This window comes from Manis javanica, chromosome 2 (assembly GCF_040802235.1).
Source record: "Manis javanica isolate MJ-LG chromosome 2, MJ_LKY, whole genome shotgun sequence".
In the NCBI taxonomy this organism is placed as follows: domain Eukaryota; kingdom Metazoa; phylum Chordata; class Mammalia; order Pholidota; family Manidae; genus Manis; species Manis javanica.
Genome location: NC_133157.1, coordinates 90,039,719 through 90,060,502, shown reverse-complemented (window position 1 = coordinate 90,060,502; position 20,784 = coordinate 90,039,719). Strand labels below are relative to the sequence as shown.

The following is a 20,784-nucleotide window of genomic DNA, read 5'->3' as shown; positions in this document are numbered from 1 at the left end:
CACTCCAAACATGGCAGATGTTTTATGGCCTCTAAAGCTACCATGTTCTTTCTGCTCCAGCTGATTCTGAGGTGAACTTAGCGATTTTCAGGGACTCTGCCTTACATACCTCCACGTCTGATGTGGGCCCACATGGATCAGCTCTGAGAAACTCTGAACCCAGCAAAAATAAGCAGCAAGGGAGCCCTCTTGAATATTTAAGGTGTCCTGACCCATCCTCGCACCAGGAGGCATTTGTTCTCCAACCATGGAAACAAGCCTGAGTCTGGCCATCCTGCAGATAGCAGCCTCCCTGGCTTCTGCAGAAATTTGTTGTTGTTTTAAGTACTTGTTGCAAACTTTTAATTGTAATATTTTGGGTAAAGTTTGCATTTCTGATGTTCTCTGAAAATAGGAAGCTGGGCAATTCAGCACCTGCGTTCCTCACAGAACAGTGGGGTGTAAGGAGCATCTGCCTCTTCCCAGGTCCCCAGGGCCCCGTGGCCCTACACCACCGCTGCCCAGTCACATGGCCAGCAGCTCCCCTCCTGGGCAGCAGCTTACCGCTGTTGAACAGTTGGCCAGGGATGAGGGGTCATGCTTGTCCCTTGGAACAGAGTAAAACTAAAAGGATATTGTTCTGAACACATTTCATCTATGTGAGCCAGCAAATAATGAGAATCTTTTATATTTAAAAAAACCTGATTGTGGGTCACAGCATCCTATTTCATAATGGCAGAGAACCTCACCTCCCTGAGTTGGTCCTCTTGCTCCCTGTACGGCATGTATGTCATGAGGCACGTCATTGGCACAAACTTACAGATGTTCCGTCTGCTATCTGGCCAACCCTGACCAACTGTGAGGGAATTCCTCCCAGGGAAGGTCATGGCCATACTCTATTTTTTAAAAGGTAAGTGTTCCTGTCGCCCATTGGAACTGTGCCAGCTTTCTCTCTGGTACCAAAGCATTCTTGATGAAAGCAGGAGATCAGGAATGGCAAGAACGAAGCTGTAAGACAGTATCCCAAGAGCTTTTCCCTAATACACCGGTTACGAGAGGGTTGAGCTGGGAGCAGTCACTCAGGGGTGCAAGGGAGAGGGGCATTGTCTGCAGAGATTTGTCAACAGGAAGAAAACTGACTACAGTTTGGTCTGGTTTCATTATTACCACGTGCCAGCAATGTCAATGGTAAAATTCTCCTCCCGTGCCCATTTCTGGAGTGTCCCTGGAGGCCCACAGCTTGGCAGGAGACCTGTGTGTGTGTCCTGGGGAAAGCTGCAGGAATCGGGAGTATCTGGACCAGGGAGGAGAAGGCAGAGCCTACAAACGCCCTTTGCATGTTGGAAGAAGTAGCTCTGCCCCCTATGCTCCAGGAGGCAATTTAGCACCAGTGAGTGGCGGCCATTTGTGCACAGCCTCAGAGCCTGCTAACAATGTGACTGTCCCATATGGTGTGAGGAGCAGAGGTCCCATCCCTGAGAGTCTTCAGACAGAAGTCTGAGGGGCACCTACCGAGGACACAGCAGACACCCCAACTCCTCCACATGCAGGAGGGTGCGAGGCCGGACCGCAGGGATATGCAGACAGGCCCTGGGGGCACTGGCACTAACTGGATGACCCTCACAGTTTTGCCTGTCCTCTTTCAGCGAGGGAAGCTGAATCTAACCTCTTGACTCTCACAGGAGGGAACATGCCCATCGTCTCATCATGAGGCCCTGGATAGCAGGACCACGTCTCATCTGTCCTTGTCACAGGCTAATGGTTGGCATGTGGCTTTACACAGGACACTCAGCCCATGTTTCTTGTGGAACTGGACTCACCCACTTTTCTCTGGGCAGAGTTCTACCAGGCCGTTGGGAAGCTATGGCATGTGCAGTACAGAACCATGAATCTGGATTTGGCAGGAAGGAATCCTAGAGCCCAAGACCTCCCTGTTCAAGGACTGGAGGCTCCAGAGGAGGTGGAAGGGGCCCCGATGCCTATTTTAGGTTGGGTCTAGAGTCCAGTGTGAGTGCCTGGGAGGCGGCAGGTCCAAACTGCGAAGTGTGGTCAGGGCATGCACAGTGCGTGCTGGGTTGTGTGAATGAAGAAATGCAAAATTTCTCATCAGCATTTATACTAGTACAAGTTGAAATGAGAGTGATTCAGATATATTTGGATAAATAAAATACATTGTTAAAATTACTCTCATATTTCTTTTTACTTATTTTAATGTGGCTATTAGAAAACTCAAAAACACCCCTGTGGCACACATTCTATGTCCTCTGGGCAGTGCTGGCCTAAACAGAACCCATGTCTGCGTTTTTTTTCTCTGAGGTCCTCTGCAGAATGCTAGACTGTTTTAACACATGGTCATACTCTGATTTTAATTTTTTTCTTTAAGAAGATAAAATAATGACACAGAACAGAGAAAAAGAAAACTGAAGGACAAAGGGTTTGCTCCTGTTTATAATCAGGGTGTTTGAAGTCCCAGACCTGTATTTATAAAAGTGTGGATGTGTCTGGGCTGAGTGTGTGTCACCCCAACATTCCTTCTCTGGCCTGGAGAAAATGGATCAGAAAGTTCACTGTATTTGTAAATAGGTTTGTCTTCAGGAAACCAATGTTTCATTTTCCTGTTTGATTTCCCATAAGTTTCTATCATTTCTAACTGGACCAGAATCATCTGTAATGGAACTAAGAATTTAAAATGCGAGAGATCAGATAAATACACATTCCACAGAAAATGGAGTTGCTTTTGCAAAGCATAACAACACCCATGAAAGTATTTTAGCAACTGTTGCTATTATCTCAAACCATGGAAATTGTTACTGTTAAGGATTAAGTCTTTCTTTTTAAAAGGTCTATGTAAAGGCCCCTCCCACCCCCATACTCAAGAGGCTGTATGAGTTTCATCAGCAGTCATTGAAAAGCACTGGAAATGGACCTTTTTTCCCTGAAGATGCAAGTGACCTTAAAACATCAGTTTTCATCATGAGGTGTGAGTTTTTGCATGTTTGATTACCAATTTCTGGGATGGTCTTACTCACCAATTCTTACCTTTGTAATTTTCTGTTTGAGGCCCTAGAAGCTCTGCACATCTTGTTTCTTCCTCCTGTATTTCTAGATGAAATCGGCATTCTGGGTGAATGCTGTTCACCTGGTCAAGGTTTAAAAAAATAGAAATAACTAAAAATTCCACCATAAGAAGAAAGTCAAATAGAAATTCTGCAAAAAATCCCCAAACTTCACAGTACTAAACTGCTTCCAAACTAATACTCATTTAAAAACAAGCACCTTCTTGGAAATTCATCCCATGGTCTTGGCAAGGAAGAATTAATACTGTCAAAATGGCCATCCTGCCTAAGGCAACCTACAGATTCAATGCAATCGTATCAAAATACCAATAGCATTCTTTAATGAACTATAGTAAATACTTCTAAAATTCATATGGAACCACAAAAGACCTTGAATAGCCAAAGCAATCCTGAAAAGGAAGAATAACATTGGGGAGATTATGCTCCCCAACTTCAAGCTCTACTACAAAGCCACAGTAATCAAGATGATTTGGTACTGGCACAAGAACAGACCCATAGACCAATGGAACAGACTAGAGAGCCCAGGTATAAACCTAACCATATATGGTCAATTAATATATGATAAAGGAGCCATGGATATACAATGGGAAAATGACAGCCTCTTCAACAGCTGGTGTTGGCAAAACTGGACAGCTACATGCAAGAGAATGAAACTGGATCACTGTCTAACTCCATACACAAAAGTAAACTCAAAGTAGATCAAGGACCTGAATGTAAGTCATGAAACCATAAAACTCTTAGAAGAAAACATAGGCAAAAATCTCTTGAATATAAACATGAGCAACTTTTTCCTGAACATATCTCTTCAGGCAAGGGAAACAAAATAAAAAATGAACCCATGGGACTACATCATGCTAAAAAGCTTCTGTACAGCAAAGGACACCATCAGCAGAACAAAAAGGCATCCTACAGCATGGGAGAATATATTTGTAAATGACATATCTGACAAGGGGTTAACATCACAAATATATAAAAAACTCACATGCCTCAAACCCAAAGAGCAAATAACCTTATTAAAAAATGGGCAGAGGACATGAACAGACACTTCTACAAAGAAGAAATTCAGATAGCCACAGGCACATGAAAAGATTCTCCACATTGCTAATTGCCAGGAAAATGCAAATTAAAACCACAATGAGATATCACCTCACACCAATTAGGATGGCCAACATAGAAAAGACTAGGAACAACAAATGCTGGTGAGGATGCGGAGAAAGGGGAACCCTCCTTCACTGATAGTGGGAATGTCAATCAGTTCAGCCATTGTGGAAAACAGTATGGACGTTCCTCAAAAAATTCAAAACAGAAATACCATTTGACCCAGGTATTCCACTCCTGAAAATGGAATGCAGGTTCCCAGTTACAAAAAGACATATGCACCCCTATGTTTATCACAGCACTATTTACAATAGCCAAGAAATGGAAGCAACCTAAGTGTCCATCAGTAGATGAATGGCTAAAGAAGATATGGTACATCTATACAATGGAATATTATTCAGCCACAAGAAGAAAACAAATCCTACCATTTGCAACAACACGGATGGAGCTAGAGGGTATTATGCTCAGTGAAATAAGCCAGGTTGAGAAAGACAAGTACCAAATGATTTCACTCATCTGTGGAGTATAAGAACAAAGTAAAAACTAAAGAAACAAAACAGCAGCAGAGTCACAGAACCCAAGAATGGACTAACAGTTACCAAAGGGAAAGGGGCTGGGGAGGATGGGTGGGAAGGGAGGGATAAGGGGGAAAGCGGGCATTATGATTAGCAGACATAATGTAGCAGGGTGGAATATGGGGAAGGCAGTACAGCACAGAGAGGACAAGTAGTGACTCCATAGCATCTTACTAGGCTGATGGACAGTGACTGTAATGGGGTATGTGGGGGGGACTTGATAATGGGGGGAAGTCTAGTAACCATAATGTTGTTCAAGTAATTGTACATTAACCATACCAAAAAAAAAAAAAAACAAGCACCTTCCTATCTGGCATGGTTATTATTATTTTTTTAAGCTGCAGTGTTTACTTCATAAAGGAATTTTAAAACAAATATGAAACCTAACAGAGTATGTTTTTTTTCCTGTGCAGGAAAACAGCATACTAATGTAATACACTGTATGTTGTTGGTAGTAATTCGGGGGCAATGGGGTACTTTAATCCAATAATCTTTCAATACTCCAGTCCTCGGTTTCATAGCCCTTGGTTTAAGCAAGCACACGTGCACCTGTAAGACCAGTCCTGCTGACTAAGCCCTCTGCACAGACACCAGCACGCTTCCTGTGAGGTGTCTCTGCATGGCGAGGAACATGTCTCAATAGGGTAACTGATTTTAGGGGCTGCGGATCACATCTGAAGCTCAACTTTAGAGTCTGGTGTGAAGTTTTTCAAAAAGATCAGGAGGTAGGAGGGGAAAGGAATTGTGGGAGCTACATCACTCCCACTTCCACTGAAAGAGGAGGGTGGTTTAATGCGTATTTATTATAGAGATTGTAGATGTGATACCATAATACTATCTATCAATTTGGCAAAAGACAAAATGACATGTTTCAGTCTTAGCAGATGATATGGTCTGATCCTTATTTTTACAAAAATCTAGTGTTCTCCTTATTTATGACCCCCCCCACCAACGCATACACTGTTGGCTAGAGCTGTGTGCCGTCCCTCCACCCGCATGTCTGAACAAAATTTTACTTTTACTAAAGAGAATTGTACTCTTGGGTATATGATGGCCATGTGTGTTTACTTATCCTACCATTGAAACAGGTCAATCAGAATTCTAACGAGGAAAAAATTTCTTAGCGGAATTAAGGCCGAAAACGAATGTTGGATACTTTTGCCACATTTGCCCTCATTGAAAAAAAAAGACCCCACGTTTGTTTCTTTCCCCCTAAGATCTACATGGCGTAGCACCATTTGCAGAGACTCCTGCTTTCAAGCATTCGCTGTGGCTTACGCTTCAGAACTGGGGAAATTATATTGATTTAAAGAGAAAGATATATTCTTGTTACAGGACTAAAAATCCCTGGCATTCTTGAAATAGGCAGAATGATGACTTATTTGGGGGACATCTTCCACATTAAAGCAGCATTAACCGTAATAATCCCTGGTACTTTTAACAAACTAGCTCTCCGAAGCGCTAGCTCCAGTACCAAGGTTCTCGCCCGCACAGCCTCCGTTCCGGAGGGAGGAAACGCCTCCGTGCGCGGCAGGGGAGTCGGTAGGTTCCAGCCCTCCCGAAAACCGGGGCGTCCCCGCCATCGGGGCTTCCCTAGGCAGCGCCCCGCGGGGCTTCACCGGCCGGACGGGAGGCGGCCTGGACGGCAGGCTGCGAGTGCGCGGGCCGCGGCCTCCCGTCCACGGGAGGAAGCAAGAGGCGGGCTCACAGGGGGTTCACAGCGGCCTTCAAACAGAAGTAGAATTCTCGGGAGTTAAGAATTATCTGCCGACGCCCTCGTTTAACAGGCGTCTGTTCAGTGCTCCTTGTCCTCGGTGCTCTTGAATAGGAAAACGAGAATCAGGGCAGAGTATTTCCCAAACTTTCCGAGGCTGCTCGCATCCCCGTCTGACGCGCAGTAGAACGAACAACAGCCGGTACCGGCCCCCGGGGGTCGGGGGAGAAGCGCCGCCCGAGGCAACCTCCCCCGCCCGCCCCGGGCCGCGCGCCCCCGGGAACCCGCTCGTCTCGCGGGGCGTCGGGCGGAGACGCGACCGGTTTCTGGCGAACCTGGGGCCGCGGAGGCGGAAAGCCCAGCGCACCTCCCCGCCGAGGCCCGGGCCGCTCCGCGTGCGGCTCTCCGTTCTGCTGCGAGCGTCCCAGCTATTCGGTGGCCCGACCCCGCCGCCCGCCCGCGGGAGGGAAGCGCAGCCCGCGCGAGCGCCGCGCTCTCTGGGGAGGGAGACGGGGCTCGGGGCGCACTCACGGGAGCGAGCAGCCAGCCGCAGCAGGTCAGGAGCCCGAAGGGCAGCAGCGCCGGCGCCCTCATCCCCGCTCTGCGGGCGCGGGCACCCGCCGAGCTCGGGTACGCGCCCCGGGTTCGGACCCGCACCGAGGTCCGGCGGTGTCAGAGCCGCGCGCGCCGAGCAGCTGCCGCCAAGCCGCCCGAGCGCCAGGCCGGGTACGGGATCCCGCTCCGCCCCCGCGCCCCGCGTCCCCGCCCCGCGCGCCCTCCGCCCTCCCCATCCTCCCTCCTCCCGCCCTTCCCGGGGCTCCCCTCTTAGCCGCCCCGCTCCCGACGCTCCCCGCCCTCTCTCCCCACCCTCCTCTCTTCCCCCCATTCTCCCCACCCCCTCGTCTCCCCCGCTCCCACCTCCCCACCTCCCCACCCTCCCCGCGTCCCCGTTATCCTCCCTGCCCTCCTCTCCATTCTCCCCCGGTGCCCATCCTCTCCGCGCCTCCCTCTTAGCCGCCCTGTTCCCCGTCTCTGCAGCCGGGAGAGCGGTGAGTGGGTGCGCACCTGCGGGTCGACGGCGTGCAGTGGATCGCCCCTGGGGAGACCCGCTCTGGGAACAGGGAGACCGGGCTCCGCGCTGGGTTTGCATCTACGCGTGCCGTGTTAAATCAAAAGCTAAAGGCGCCCAAGAAAGTGGCAAGAATCCCAGTTAGGGTGGGTGGGTAGTCTTTGACGCCGGCGGACTGGGTTGGGGCAACTGAAAATTAACAAGAAAATTGGAGTGCATTGGGTGGGAGGGCAGACCCAGCTGGGCGGTTCTTGAGTTCTGCCGCGGAAGCCCGGGGGGCGTCCCTCCCCTGCCCCAGGGCTGCCAGGGGGCCCCGGGGCATCCACAGGCCGGACGAGACCGGCGCTTCTGGAGCTTGGAATCACTTTCAACATCCGGAAGGATTAGTTCAGCAAGAGAGCTAGTTGTTATCCAGCAAAGAAAGCACTAGAAACGGAAAATAAAACAGATAATGTATGCTGTGTTTTTCACTTTTTATTTTGCAAATAATTTCAAACTTACACAGAAGTTAGAATAAGAAGAGTAAAGAACACCCCTTTAGCCTTTATTTAGGTTCAGCTTTTAAAGTTTTACATTATTGGCTTTATCATTTTTGTCATCTCTGAACCTGCTCTCCAAATACGCCAGCAAAATATTTCTGTTATCTACCTATCATGTAGCATCTGTCATATCTATACATCATCTATGATTTATATTTATCATCTATCATCTATCTGTATCATCTATTATATCTAACATGTATCAATATTATCATCTATGTATCTAGTATATTTATCACCTATCAATCATCTATCTAGATCTATATCCGTATCTACCAATGTCTATCTGTCTGTGTACCAATACCTATCTATCCCCATCTATTGCCCATCACTCATCTTTCTAGCCGGTAGGGAACAGTATTAGACAGAGCACCTGATGCTCTAGGTCTGCAGCTTGAGATCTGAAAGCTCACTGACTCTGGGTCCAATTTGGCAACATTTCTTTGACTCACTATTTGACCTTGAACAAGTCAATGAACTTCTTTGAGTTACTTGTCCATTTGTAATGAGCATGAGGATAAAGATACCGGCCCTCCCACCTCAGAGGGTGGTGGTAACAGTCAGTTATTAATGCAAATGTAGATGCTTTGCTGAAGATCCGCCCTCTAAGCATGACGCATCATGTGCAAGGCAAGTCCCAGGTCTCTTTCCCTGTAGGTGCTCACAGTACAGCAGGTGGGGGCGAATGGCATGGAGGAGTAGGTGCGATAATGACAAGATGCAGCACAAAGGAGCAAGAGGAGTTGACCTCTCCTGGGAGGAGCTTGGAGGAGTGAACCTCTAAATGGGACTGGAGAATGATTAAAGTGGAGAGGGGTGATCTCAATCACAGGGAGCATGGTGGACAGAAGCACCAAGGAACCATGAATGTGCTGAGCAAAAGCACATCAGGGAAATCAAGGCATGTGGCCAGTTCAGGAAGTCTGAGCACCTGACAGATAATCTTGACCCAACAGAAAGCTACGTCAGTATTGTCCAAGAGTCAAATTCACAAGCTGCAGAATGGCACACAGGACAAAAGGTTATGTGTATTCTGGACACACTGTTAAAACTGATGAGACAAAGTTGCTATTAACTAACGTCAGAAGTTTACTGTCTCCACTGCTTTGTCTTTTCCACAGTGTAATAGAGTTGGGATCATACACTATATAGCCTTTCAGATTGACTTCTTTCAGGTAGCATTAAGTGTTCAAATGTACTGAAGGACATCCTGGTTGCTTCCAAGATTGAGCAATTATGAATAAACTGCTGTAAACATTCATGAGCAGGTTTTTGTGTGGAAGTAAGTTCAACTATATACCTAGGGCTGTACTTGCTGTTCTCTACAGTAAGAGTATTAGCTTTGTAAGAAATTGCCAAACTCTTCCAAAGTGGCTGCAGCATTTGCATTCCCACCAGCAGGAAATGAGAGTTCTTGTTTGCTCCACAACCCTGCCAGCATCTGGAGCTGTCAGTGCCCCAGAGGTTTGACATTCTTCAAGGTGGGTAGTGGGATCTCATTGTTTTAATTGCATTTTCCTGAGGACTTGATGAGGGGCATCTTTTCATATGCTTATTTTCCATCTGTTTATCTTGTTTGGTATCTGTTCAGATATTTTGCCAATTAAAATCTTAATTCTTAAGAATTTTTTATACATTTTGGATTCCAGTCCCTTATCAGATAGGTGATTTGCAAATGCTTTCTCCCAGTCTGTCGCTTGTCTTCTCATTTTATCAACAGTGTCTTTTACAAAACAGTTTTTAGTTTTATTAAAGTCCTACTTACCAATTTTTTCTTTCTTGGATTGTGTTTTTGGTGTTTTATCTGAAAATTCATCACCAAACCGTAGGTCATCTAGATTTTCTCCTATGTTATCTTCCAGGAGTTTTATGGTCTTGCATTTTATATTTAGGTCTATGATCCATTTTAATTTAATTTTTTTGTGTCAGATGTAAGGTCTGTGTCTAGATTCACTTTTTTGTATGCAGATGCCCAGTTATCCCAGCAAGATATGCTGAAAAGGCTTTCCTTTCTTCATGAATTGCTTTTGTTTCTTTGTCAAATGTCAGGTGACTACGTTTGTGTGGATCTATTTCTGGGCTCTATTCTGTCTCACTGATGTATCTGTTTATTCTTTTGTGAATACCACACTGTCTCGATTTCTGTAGCTTTATAGTAAGTTTTGAAGTGTGGTAGTGTTGGTCCTCTGACTTGCTCCTTCTTCAGTATTGTGTGGACTCTTCTGGATCTTTTGCCTATTCGTACAAATGTTAGAATCACTTTGTCCATATCCACAAAATAACTTTCTAGAATTTTGAGTGGGATTGTATCAAATCAATAGATTAATTAGGGAAGAACTGATATCTTGACAATATGGAGTCTTCCTATCCATGAACATAGAACATTTATCTGGTTCTCTTTTGATTTAATTCATCAGAGTTTTGTAGTTTTCCTCATAAAGATATTGTACATATTTTGTATCATATCAGGTTTTTGAAAGACATTCTTTAATATAAATGGTACTTTGTGTTTTTAAATCAAAATTCCAATTGTTAATGACTGGTACATAAGAAAGCAGTTGACTTTGTATTAACCTTGTAATTGTAATATACAGCTGAGTTGCATATTAGCCTTGTATCCTGCAACTCTGCTGTAAACATTGATTGGTTTCAGCAGGTTTTATGTTGTTTATTCTTTAGGATTTTCTACATAGACAATGATATCATTTGTGAACAGAGAGAGTTTTATTCATTCCCAATTCACATACTTTTTATTTCCTTTTCTTGTCTTTTATTGTGTTAGCTGAACTTCCAATATATTGAATAGGAATGCTGAGAGAGGATCTCCTTGCCTTCCTAATTTTAGCAGGTAAGCTATAGTTTTTTTTTCCTCTAGATGTTCTTTATTAGATTGAGAAAGTTTCCCTTAATTCTTAATTTGTTGAGTTTTTGTCATGAATACATGTTGGATTTTGCCAAATGCTTTTTCTGTATCTTCTTTATATAATCATATGAGTTTTCTTCTTTAACTTTTTGATGTGAGATTAATATCAATTGATTTTCAAATATTGAACCAGGTTTGCAAACCTGAAATAAATCCCACTTATTTGTGGTGTGTAATTCTCCTTATACATTGGATTTGACTTGCTAATATTTTGTTGAGTATTTTTACATCTGGATTTATGATAGATGTTGGTCTGTAGTTTTCTTTGCTTACAGTGCCTTTGTCTAGTTTTGGTGTTAGGATAATGCTGGCCTCATAGAATGATTTAGGAGTGTCTTCTCTACTTGTCTTTCTTGGAAGAGATTGTAGAGAATTTACATTATTTCTTCCTTAAATATTAGGTAGAATTTGCCAGTAAACCCATTTGGGCCTGGTGCTTTCTGTTTTGGAAGGTTATGAATTTTTTATTCAATTTCTTTAATAGATACAGGCCTATTCAGATTATCCAGTTCTCTTCGTGTTGGTTTTGGTAAATTGTATCTTTTGAAAAATTGATTCATGTCATCTAAGTTATCAAATTTGTGGGCATAGAAGGGTTCACCTTTATTACCTTCTTAATGTTCATGGGAGCAGTAGTGATGGACCTACTTTTGTTTCTGATATTGACAATTTGTGCAGTTTCTATTTTAGTCTTACTTAACTGGCCTATAAGTTTATCAACTTTAGTATCTGTGCAAATAACCATATTTTGGTTTCATTGTTTTTCTCTATTGATTTCCTGTTTTCCATTTCATTGATTTTTGCTCCTATTTTTATATTTATTTTCTTGTGCTTACTTTGGATTTCATTTTATATCCAGGTCTGACAATTTCAACATCTCTGCCACATCTGAGTCTGGTTCTGATGTTTGCTTTGCCTCTTCAAGCTGTGATTTTTATATTTCAGCATGCCTTGTAATTTTTTGTTGAAAGTCAGACATGGGTAAAAGGAACTGAGGCAAGCAGGCCTTTAATATTAGTTTTTATGTTTATCAGCTAGGAGTAAGGCAGTGTTTGCTGTAGATATGAGAGACTAAAATCTCCTCTGCTGTCCTTGTGTTTTTCTCCTCCGTTGTCTTTCTGATGGGCTTCCCTACAGACTCTTCTTGAATAAGGTCTGAGATGTGCAGTTCTTCCAGGGTATGCCCTGTTGTTATGCAGGATCTGTCCGTGTGGCAGTGGTGAGCTGTGGGGATCCACAGTTCCATGTTGAGGTCTTCTGTGAAGCCTGTGCTCCTGGACTTTGAATGTCACCAGTGCTCTTAGTTTAAGTGGTATGGGATGGATGGAGGAGGTTGGAGTTGGGTATTTCCCTTCCCCCAGGTCAGTTAGGCCCTGGTTAACTAGTTTCCACTAAGGCCAGGCCTTGTTAAGAACAGAGCACACTGGAGTATTTAAAAATGGTCCCTGTGCTGGAAGCACAAGGGGCGTTTCCTTTCTTTTTCACTGTGAGAACCTGGTCCACTCTTGGAGGTAAAAGTCATGAAAGTGAGACTCCCTCAGGATGAGGTCCCCCTGGAGTTTTTGACTCTCAGTTTTTTCCACAATGAACCTCCATCAGTTAATCAATTACAGCTTAGGTTTTCCTGCCCCACTCCTAGTTCACACAAAGGTTTCTGCCTCTATAAGTTGCTATTCTCTGCATCAGCCTATCTGTCTCTCCAATTTGGCAAGAAGTGGTTTGCCCTCTGACCCGAATTCTCTGATGAATCTAAGACAAGTTTTTGATTTTCAGTTCGTTCAGCTTTTTCTTGTTTGAAGACAGGAGACCGATGACTTCCAAGTTACTCACATGCTGAATTAGAAATTGGAAGTCTTTTTAAAAAGTACAAGCCAGAGGTGGGGTGGAATGTAGCATAATATTTTTGTAAATGTACTGAATTACTTCTTGAAATATACTCCAAGTAAAAATCAAATGGACTCCAACATTTACACGATATTTGGTTAAGTTCAGGGAGAACAGATAAGCTGATAAACTGATCAGCAGATGAGTTGAGGAATTGATGCTGAGGTTTTCAGTACTTTTTTAAAACTAGGAAAGCCTGGGTAGTTAGAATTTTAATATTTCACATGGCAGGCTGACTTTACAGAGCTAATAAATCCAAACCAAGAGGCTGAAGGTCAGCAGCTTGGACAGCAGAGTGACCGCGACTTAGTCAAGCTTTCATATCTGCTTCACTCACTCCATTAGGTCTAGAATCCTTAGGACTGATGCGGATGGTGCATTATTTCCAGAAAAAGAAAAAGAAATCATAGCAAACCTTTCAACATACCTTCTAACTCTATTTGGCTTCCGCAACCCACACTCTGCAATCTTGTGCTGCATTCTTCTTGTCTCTTGATATAAATTATCCCTAAATGGTGTGGTTACTGCTTCAAAGCAGCTGCCTGCCCACATCCCAGGAGACGCTAATAGTTGCTTTAAGTTCAGACAGTGTGCACCAGCCAAGCCCAGAGCTCAGAAGGCCCTCCATTTCTGCTCAGTCTCTCCTATGTCATGTTCAAACAAAGCAGTTTCTTCACAGTAAACTGGAATTTGCCAGTGCTTGATCTCTTCCTCTCAAAAGACCTCACAAATGGCATTTAGTGTTCCAGTCATCTCAGTCACACACATTTCTGTGCTACAGGACCAGGCAGCCAGCAAGGAGTTAATGCTCTTTCTGCCTGGGAGTTGGGCCTGGGGAAAAGGCAAGCCTTTCAGATGCATGATGTCCTCACAGGTGAGACCTCCCTCAGCACTGGCTTCCTCATCCACCCCCACCCCCCCACACCCCCACCCACACCCCCCGCCTCAAGGTCCCTGGGAGACCACGCTCTGATTCCTGCTGGCTGCCACAATTACAAACTGACTGAGCCAAGGAGAGTGCAAAACATGCCTCAGACCAGCAGCTCTCTGTCACGGTGGTGCTGTCCCTCCTACCCCAGGGGTATGGAATGGGCTGAATGGCTTTGGAGCAGGGGATGAAACCTCGCTGAAGAGCCCAGGTGGGCTGGCAGCTGCAGCCAACTCCCGGACAGCACACTCTCTGTGCATCCTGAGTGTGCCAGTGTGTATCCCCAGGACAGTCGTGACTCTCCAAGCAGCAGGGTGCCACATCTCACTGCTACCCTAGATTTTACCTCCTGTGTGACTGGCTGGTTGCAGCTTCTTAGAAGGCTATGTTAAAGGACTCAGAGGCCAAGCCGCAGACCGCACTGAATCACCCATTTCTGCTGCTCAAGAAGATGGGAGAGGCAGCAGGTGTGCCCAGACTGTCGCTGGGGAACCTTCGGGTCCAGCTCCTCAGTCCCAGGAGGGGGACTTCACATGGCTTCAAGTCTCTGGAGGCCGTGACGGCTGCACCCTGCAGAGAGCACTGACCCTCTGTGCTGGCCTCTTCTGGGCCACCTCCCTCCCAGCTCCAGCCAACTTGGGAGGCATAACAGCTCGTGTTTATTGCCAGGCACTTTCCAAGAACAGTTTGCTGGACCCTATGGATGCTGTCAAGTGAATGTCACTGCCTTCCTATTTTGATGGCAAGGACACTGGAAAGGGAGTAAGGGTCTGAGATAGCAGGTGGCAGCTCCTGACATGGCCCTGACTCAGCCCCAAGGTCCATTTGAGCTGTAAGTGCCACAGCGTGCTCCCTTCTTTTCATGCTGGCACCCTTTTCTGGGTCGAAAGGCAGGACCTGGCCACTAACTGAGCTTCTGATCTCGCAGGCTTCCTGTGAGGGCCTGAGAGCCGCCCGTTTTCAGCATGAGAAGCAATATGAGAACTCTGACCTGAGAGTCCATGCAGAGGTGGGCCGCGGCGCTCTGCTCCCCACCCAGCTGAGCTCCACGATGTGAGCTCCTGCCATGGGTTGAGCCATTGTGGGCGTGCAGCCTGACCCTCCGACCATGCAACCTGAGCTGAGACTGGGCAGCTACACTAGAGACAGATGGCACGTGAGAAGTGCACCCGGAGGGGAGGCCACACATGCAGCAGCTGAGCCAGGCAGCGGGGTCACACAGGGCTCTTCAGCTCACGACCCACCCGAAAGGCAGTAAGCTCTGTGAAGTCAGCCATCGTGTCTTGCTCCCTGCGGCATTCTGCCCTGGCACGAGCAGCCGACGTCTCCCCAACCTGTGTGTGTTGCGGCCCCTTGCTGCTGTGTAACGACTATCACAAAACTCAGTGGCTTTAAACAGTCGTTCCAATTCGCACGGGGCCCTGGGGTGCAGGAACACAGCAGCACGGGCGGTCCTCGGGCGCCTGGCTCTGCGGGTGGCGGAGGCCCGTGACTTTCATGCACAGAGGCTCCGCGCGGCCCCGAGCCTCCCAGCCGGTGGGCCGTCGGTGTCGGGCCCGGGCCCCGGGCGGGGGCGTGCACGCTGCTGGCTCCAGGCAGGCCGGGGCTGCGCCGCGCCTCGTGCTTGTGGCCGAGTGGGCCCAGGATGAAGGGGTGAGAAGCAGGCCCGCCGCCGATGGGCAATGGCAAGGCAGCATTGCTGGGAGAACGGCGGGGGCGGGGGAGTGTCTCTCGGAAGGCGGAAGGCGCCGCCCGCCTCGGTGAGCGAGGGACAGGGGTACGGTCCCGCCGTTCCCCGCGGAGCCTGGACTGTCAGGGGCGCGGGGTCTGCGCCCAGGCTGCTCGGGCCGCGTCAGCCCCTCGTCGCCGCGCACGGGGTCTTCCTTGCTCCGTCCCTTAGGTGCGGCCGATGCGTGCGGCAGGCGCCGTGGCGGTGAGCCGTGAGCCCTTGGCGGGCGGCAGCTGGCCGCTGAGGTCCCGGGACCGGCGAGGTCTCGGGCAAGGCCGCAGCCACAACGGGGCTGGAAGCAGAGGCGCCGGGCGCTGCAGGCCGAGTACCACGGGCGGTTCTCAGGCCCTCGCAGGCCGGACTCTGCGGCCGTTCCGGCACAGGAAGCCTACTGCGGCGGGTCAGCACACCAAGGACTTTCAGGGCAACGTTCTTGAGTAACGAAATGTATTTAAAGATATTTTAACTAGTTTTAAAAAATGCGGTGTGCTTCTACATACATATTTTGGGGGGACTGTGTGTAAGGCATATCACATAATACCATTTTATTTGGAATTAAAAACGTGTTCTTAAGGGACTTCCCAAAGAGGATACCCAAATGGCATATAAAAATAAGATCAATATACTTATTTATTGTTATTTATCAGGGAAAGGTCCTACATACTCAAGGGGTGATTAAAATTTAGAATACTGACAGTACCCATCTTAGAAAGATATGGAGCAACCAGAACTCACATTATTTGCTGGTAGAATATAAAGTATAAACCGCTAAAAACCTTTGGAAAAGCGTTTGGCATTAGCTGCTAACAACTAAATGTGGGTCAGCCTTGACCCAGTCATTCCACACCCAGGATAAAGGGGTGTGTGCGTCCACCGTGCCACATGCAGGAATATGCTGAGCAGCCTTTCTAAAGGTGGCCAAACCCCACAACCACCTAAATATCCTGGTAACCTGTGCTGCTGTGCACTGGGAATCTCTCGGCAACGAAGGAAACAAACTGTGCAGACACAGGCATGTCTCAGATGTGGCGAAGTCTGGGAACAGAGAATTAACCAGGAAGGCAGGGGTGGGAACAGTATTACCTCAGGGAGGTGGGTGTGTGAGTGAACTTCACTGGGCCATACACTTCAGATTTTCACTTTATGTACATAATTTTCCCCAGTTTTCAGCATCAGTTTTTGTTGCCCGGTAAATAGTTTCATGACGCAGAAGCAGATAACTGTGCCCCAGATCCATTTGGAAAAAGACCAAGAACTCTTGACATTTAACTTTTTGGATCATTCTGAGCCAGTTGGTGGATTTTCTTTTCTATTTTGGACTTTTCACATGACTTCAAAGGCCGGCAAAAATGCCCAAGACCGAAAGCCGGTCTGAAGCTCTCCCTGAAGAGGAGGCGCTGCCGGTTCAGCCCCCCACGTCCAGCTCCAGCGGCCGACATCGCAGCTTTCTTTCCGTGTTGAAGTGACCGCCACTAACCTCCGGGTTATTCCCCAGGGCAGCGTGGGGAAGGCAGGGACGAGAGAGGCTGTGACTCGGCAGCTCGCGGCTGTGGACAGTGGGGGCTCAGTCCTGCCCGCATCTCTGGGCCGGCACAGAATGTGCCTCAGAATGGTCCCGCCCACCGTCCTCCAGCGGTGCCCTTGGTGCCCTGGGGGCAGCGACCCCCCATCAGTATATCAGTCCAAGGGGCCCCTTGGACGTGCCTGGGGCTGCCGCATCTCGGAGAGGCAGATGCTTCTGGCACGAGGTGGGCATGACGGCATTTCCTGGGCTCCATGTGTTCTGGGCATCAGAACTGTTTCTACATACATTTGGAAATAAAAATAGACTCCTTTTCCTTAAAAACTTTTTTCTTGGTCACATTTAGTGTTTAAAATGAAAAGGAAGTGGAGATGACTCCTCGGGTATTTCAGGCCCCGTCTCCTCACTCCTAATGTGAAGCAGTAAGAGACTTTGGTCCACATGCAACCCCTTCCTGCGCATGTCGTTTGCTGGGGGTAGTCAGCCTCTTCGCCCCCGCTGGGCCTCCCTCCAGCTCAAAGTCCCTGCTGCCTCACACAAAGCGGGGGCCCTGTGAAGACTCAATAAAGACCTTCCTGTAAGCCCAAGTTGTATTTATTTTCAGTATAGAGAGACATTTTGAAAAACTAAAACTTTTTTCTCTATTTGCTCTTACAGCCAAAGTGGTCCATGCACCACAAGCATGCTGGCCTAGGGCAGGTCCGCCTTGCAGCCTCTGGCAGGAGGGCCAAGGACAGAGGCCCCGGAGGCACAAGCAGCTGCTCTGGAATTCTCGCCTCTCAGGCGGACACCCAGAGGCGCTTGGTGGCTGGGAACCGTGCAGGGACACGGCTGTTGGCTGTGGGAGAGCTCCTGTTGTCAGTTCCCCAGATGGCATTGTCACAACCTGGAATAAACTTGGAGGAACCTATGAAGCTACATGTCATCTACTAAATGAAACTGGGGATCTGACACTGAACCTGGATTGTGTTTTTCTAGTCGTGGAGATGGATTTGCACTATGCCAAATATGCTCCCTCACTCTGCCCTCCTTATGGCATTAGTTGTAACTTGGGTTGTCATTGTGAGTCACTTATAAAGGTTTTTCTCAGGGAGACGATGACCCACAGATCTAAAACACATGGAAGTTCTTGGGTTTGTGTGGCTTTGGCAACGGAGTACGGTTTTGACCCAGAGTGTAAACTTGGGTTTCTCCCAACACTGCCACATCACCTTGCAGAAGCTTCTTCACCCTCAGAAGGCAGAAGGGGTCCTCAGCTGCAAAATGAAGGTAATAATAATCTCATGACACAGGTTACTGTGAGGATTAAATGAGACGAAACACATGGATAATTCAGAACAGCTGCAGGCACAGAGGGAGCAGGCAGTGCTGGCTGCCCTGGTGCGGCGTCACTCCTGCTGATGGTGCCACCCTGTCTCCTCTGAAAGGCTCTCTGTCCCTACCTGCTGTCCCACAGCTGCCCAAGGTATTCCACATGGAAAAGTGGCCCTTTTCCACACAAAATTTATTAATGTCAAGGTTATTCCACAACTATAATAAAAACTGGAAGTTGGAAATGAAAGATACCTCCGTCTTTCCTTAGGGCGTTTTGGGCACCCTACTGCTGGCAGCCTAACAGCCTGTGACCATGCAGGCTGATGGCCTGTCACCCTTCAGTTAACACCTCTTGTAGCTTTATTTGTCATAGCATTACCATGGCGCTATTTACTTAGGGTGAACTAAGGGAAAATGTAGGACAATATTATATTCAAAATGGTTTCTGAAGCATCTCTGCATCCTCATAGGTTAGATGTAAAAGACCTGAAAGGATACTTCACAAAAGTAGATATACAAATGGAAAGAAGCTCAAATCATTATTCACCAAGGAAATGCAAATTAAAGCCACTATGAGATGCATGTCTACACATCAAACTGGCTAAAATTAAAAGGCCAACCATACCAAATATTTTGAGGATGTGGAGGAACCCTCATCCACTCTGATGGGAATAGAAAGCAGTTTGGCAGTTTCTTAAAAGTAAACATACTCCTGCTATACAACCTACTCATTCTACTCCTGGATATTTAACCTAAGTAAATGAGAATTTATATCCACAAAAAGACTTGTACATGAATGTTCACAGCAGATTTTTGTAACAGCCCCAATCTGGTATCAACACAAAGGCCCATCAATGTGTGAATGGACAGGTAAATGGTGGCATTGCCACACAGTGGGCTACTTCCCACCAATAAAAATTTTACCCACCAATGAATTACCGAAGGATGCTACAACCTGGATAAATAACAAAAATCATTAAGCTGAATGAGAAAAGGTAAGCAGAAAGAGTACATACCATGATTTCACTTTTCTAAAATCTATGAAATGCAAATTACTTCCCCTAGAAGATATCTGTGGGGAAATTGTCCCCAAATTTATACAGAACCATCCCTCTAATTCTCAGCCATGCACATGAGGTGCAGAAAAGGCATTGTTGAAATGTAACACCCATTCATTATTTTAAAGCAATAAAAAGGTGGAGTGCAGACTAGAAGCAATGGACTTGCCTCAAGGATATGTACAATTTTTACAACTCAACAGTAAGTCAGACTGGCCAATTTTTGTAAGTGCACAAAAGATTTCAACTGTGCTCACTAAAGAGGATCCATAAATGGCCAATAAACACATGAAAATATTCTCCACATCATTAGTCATTGGGAAAATGCAAATTAAGAGCACAATGAGTTTGCACCATACACCCACCAGAATGGCTAAAATTTTTTAAACTGCCAATACCATTAAAAAAACTTCCAATGGCTGAAATTAAAAAAACCGCCAAGGAAGTAGAGCCACTGGGGGTGTCAATTTGTGCTTTGGAAAGCAGTTTTGTAGTTTCTGAAAAAAATTAAACATACATTTAACACATGATCCAGAAATTCTGCTTCTGAATTTCTACTCAAGAAAAATGAAAACATATGTACCCAAAAGATTTGTACATGAACAAATCTTTCTTTAGAGAAACTGTGTTACATTAAAATACTTGCCAGTGATAGAAAGGAATGATATCGTGATATGTGCCACAACATGAATGAGCCTTGAAAGCGCTACTATCAGTGTCTCAGTAATATTTTCATGGCACGTAGCCCAAAAGAAACACCTAACATTTCCATTTAGTAAACAGTTAGGTACAAACAGCTTCATAATAGTGGTGCTCAAGGTGTCCAACAAAAGCCTCTGTGTTTCCTTCAAAAATTATAAATAATGTTCATAGTGCCTATGAGTTTGCTGTAGTGTCCCCACGTGCCCACAGAGCAGGTTGGGAACCATGAAGAGCAATGGCTGCCTGAAGCTGGGGGACAAGAGTATGAGGGAGATTTCTGGAATGATGGGAGTTCCTTAAATTTTTATTGTAGTGGTGGTAACACACACGTAAATTTGTCAAAACTCAATCAAAGTGTGTTCCTAAAATGGATGCATTTTATTGCATGTAAACCACATCTCAATAAAGTAAAATTAAAAATAAAGGCTGAGCCCTATGTTTATTACAACATTATTTACAATAGCCAAGAAATGGAAGCCACCTAAGTGTCCATCAGTAGATGAATGGATAAAGAAGATGTGGTACATATACACAATGGAATATTATTCAGCCACAGGAAGGAAACAAATCCTACCTTTTGCAACAACGTGGATGGAGGTAGAGGGTATTATGCTCAGTGAAATAAGCCAGGTGGTGAAAGACAAGTATCAAATGATTTCACTCATCTCTGGAG

At 46.3% G+C, this 20,784-nt stretch overlaps 1 protein-coding gene and 1 long non-coding RNA gene across 10 annotated transcripts in view; one reads left to right on the top strand and one right to left on the bottom strand.

Annotated features, from left to right (window-relative positions):
* The window catches only part of LOC118967252 (vasoactive intestinal polypeptide receptor 2), a 65,092-nt gene extending 57,915 nt beyond the window's left edge, over positions 1-7,177 (bottom strand). For all 9 annotated transcript variants that reach the window (XM_073228860.1, XM_073228859.1, XM_073228858.1 and 6 more), the window contains exons 1-2: positions 6,975-7,177; positions 3,019-3,118 (exon numbers count right to left, since the gene is read on the bottom strand). In XM_073228860.1, the coding sequence (XP_073084961.1) occupies positions 3,019-3,118; positions 6,975-7,037 (163 nt within the window). In that variant the 5' untranslated portion in view covers positions 7,038-7,177. The remainder of the gene's footprint in view (positions 1-3,018; positions 3,119-6,974) is intronic.
* A 204-nt stretch (positions 7,178-7,381) lies between these two features.
* Positions 7,382-20,456, top strand: LOC118967237 (uncharacterized). The gene is made up of 3 exons (XR_012127865.1): positions 7,382-7,492; positions 10,834-10,899; positions 17,695-20,456. It is a non-coding gene; the product is annotated as an uncharacterized lncRNA (long non-coding RNA).
* The last annotated feature ends 328 nt before the right edge of the window (positions 20,457-20,784 follow it).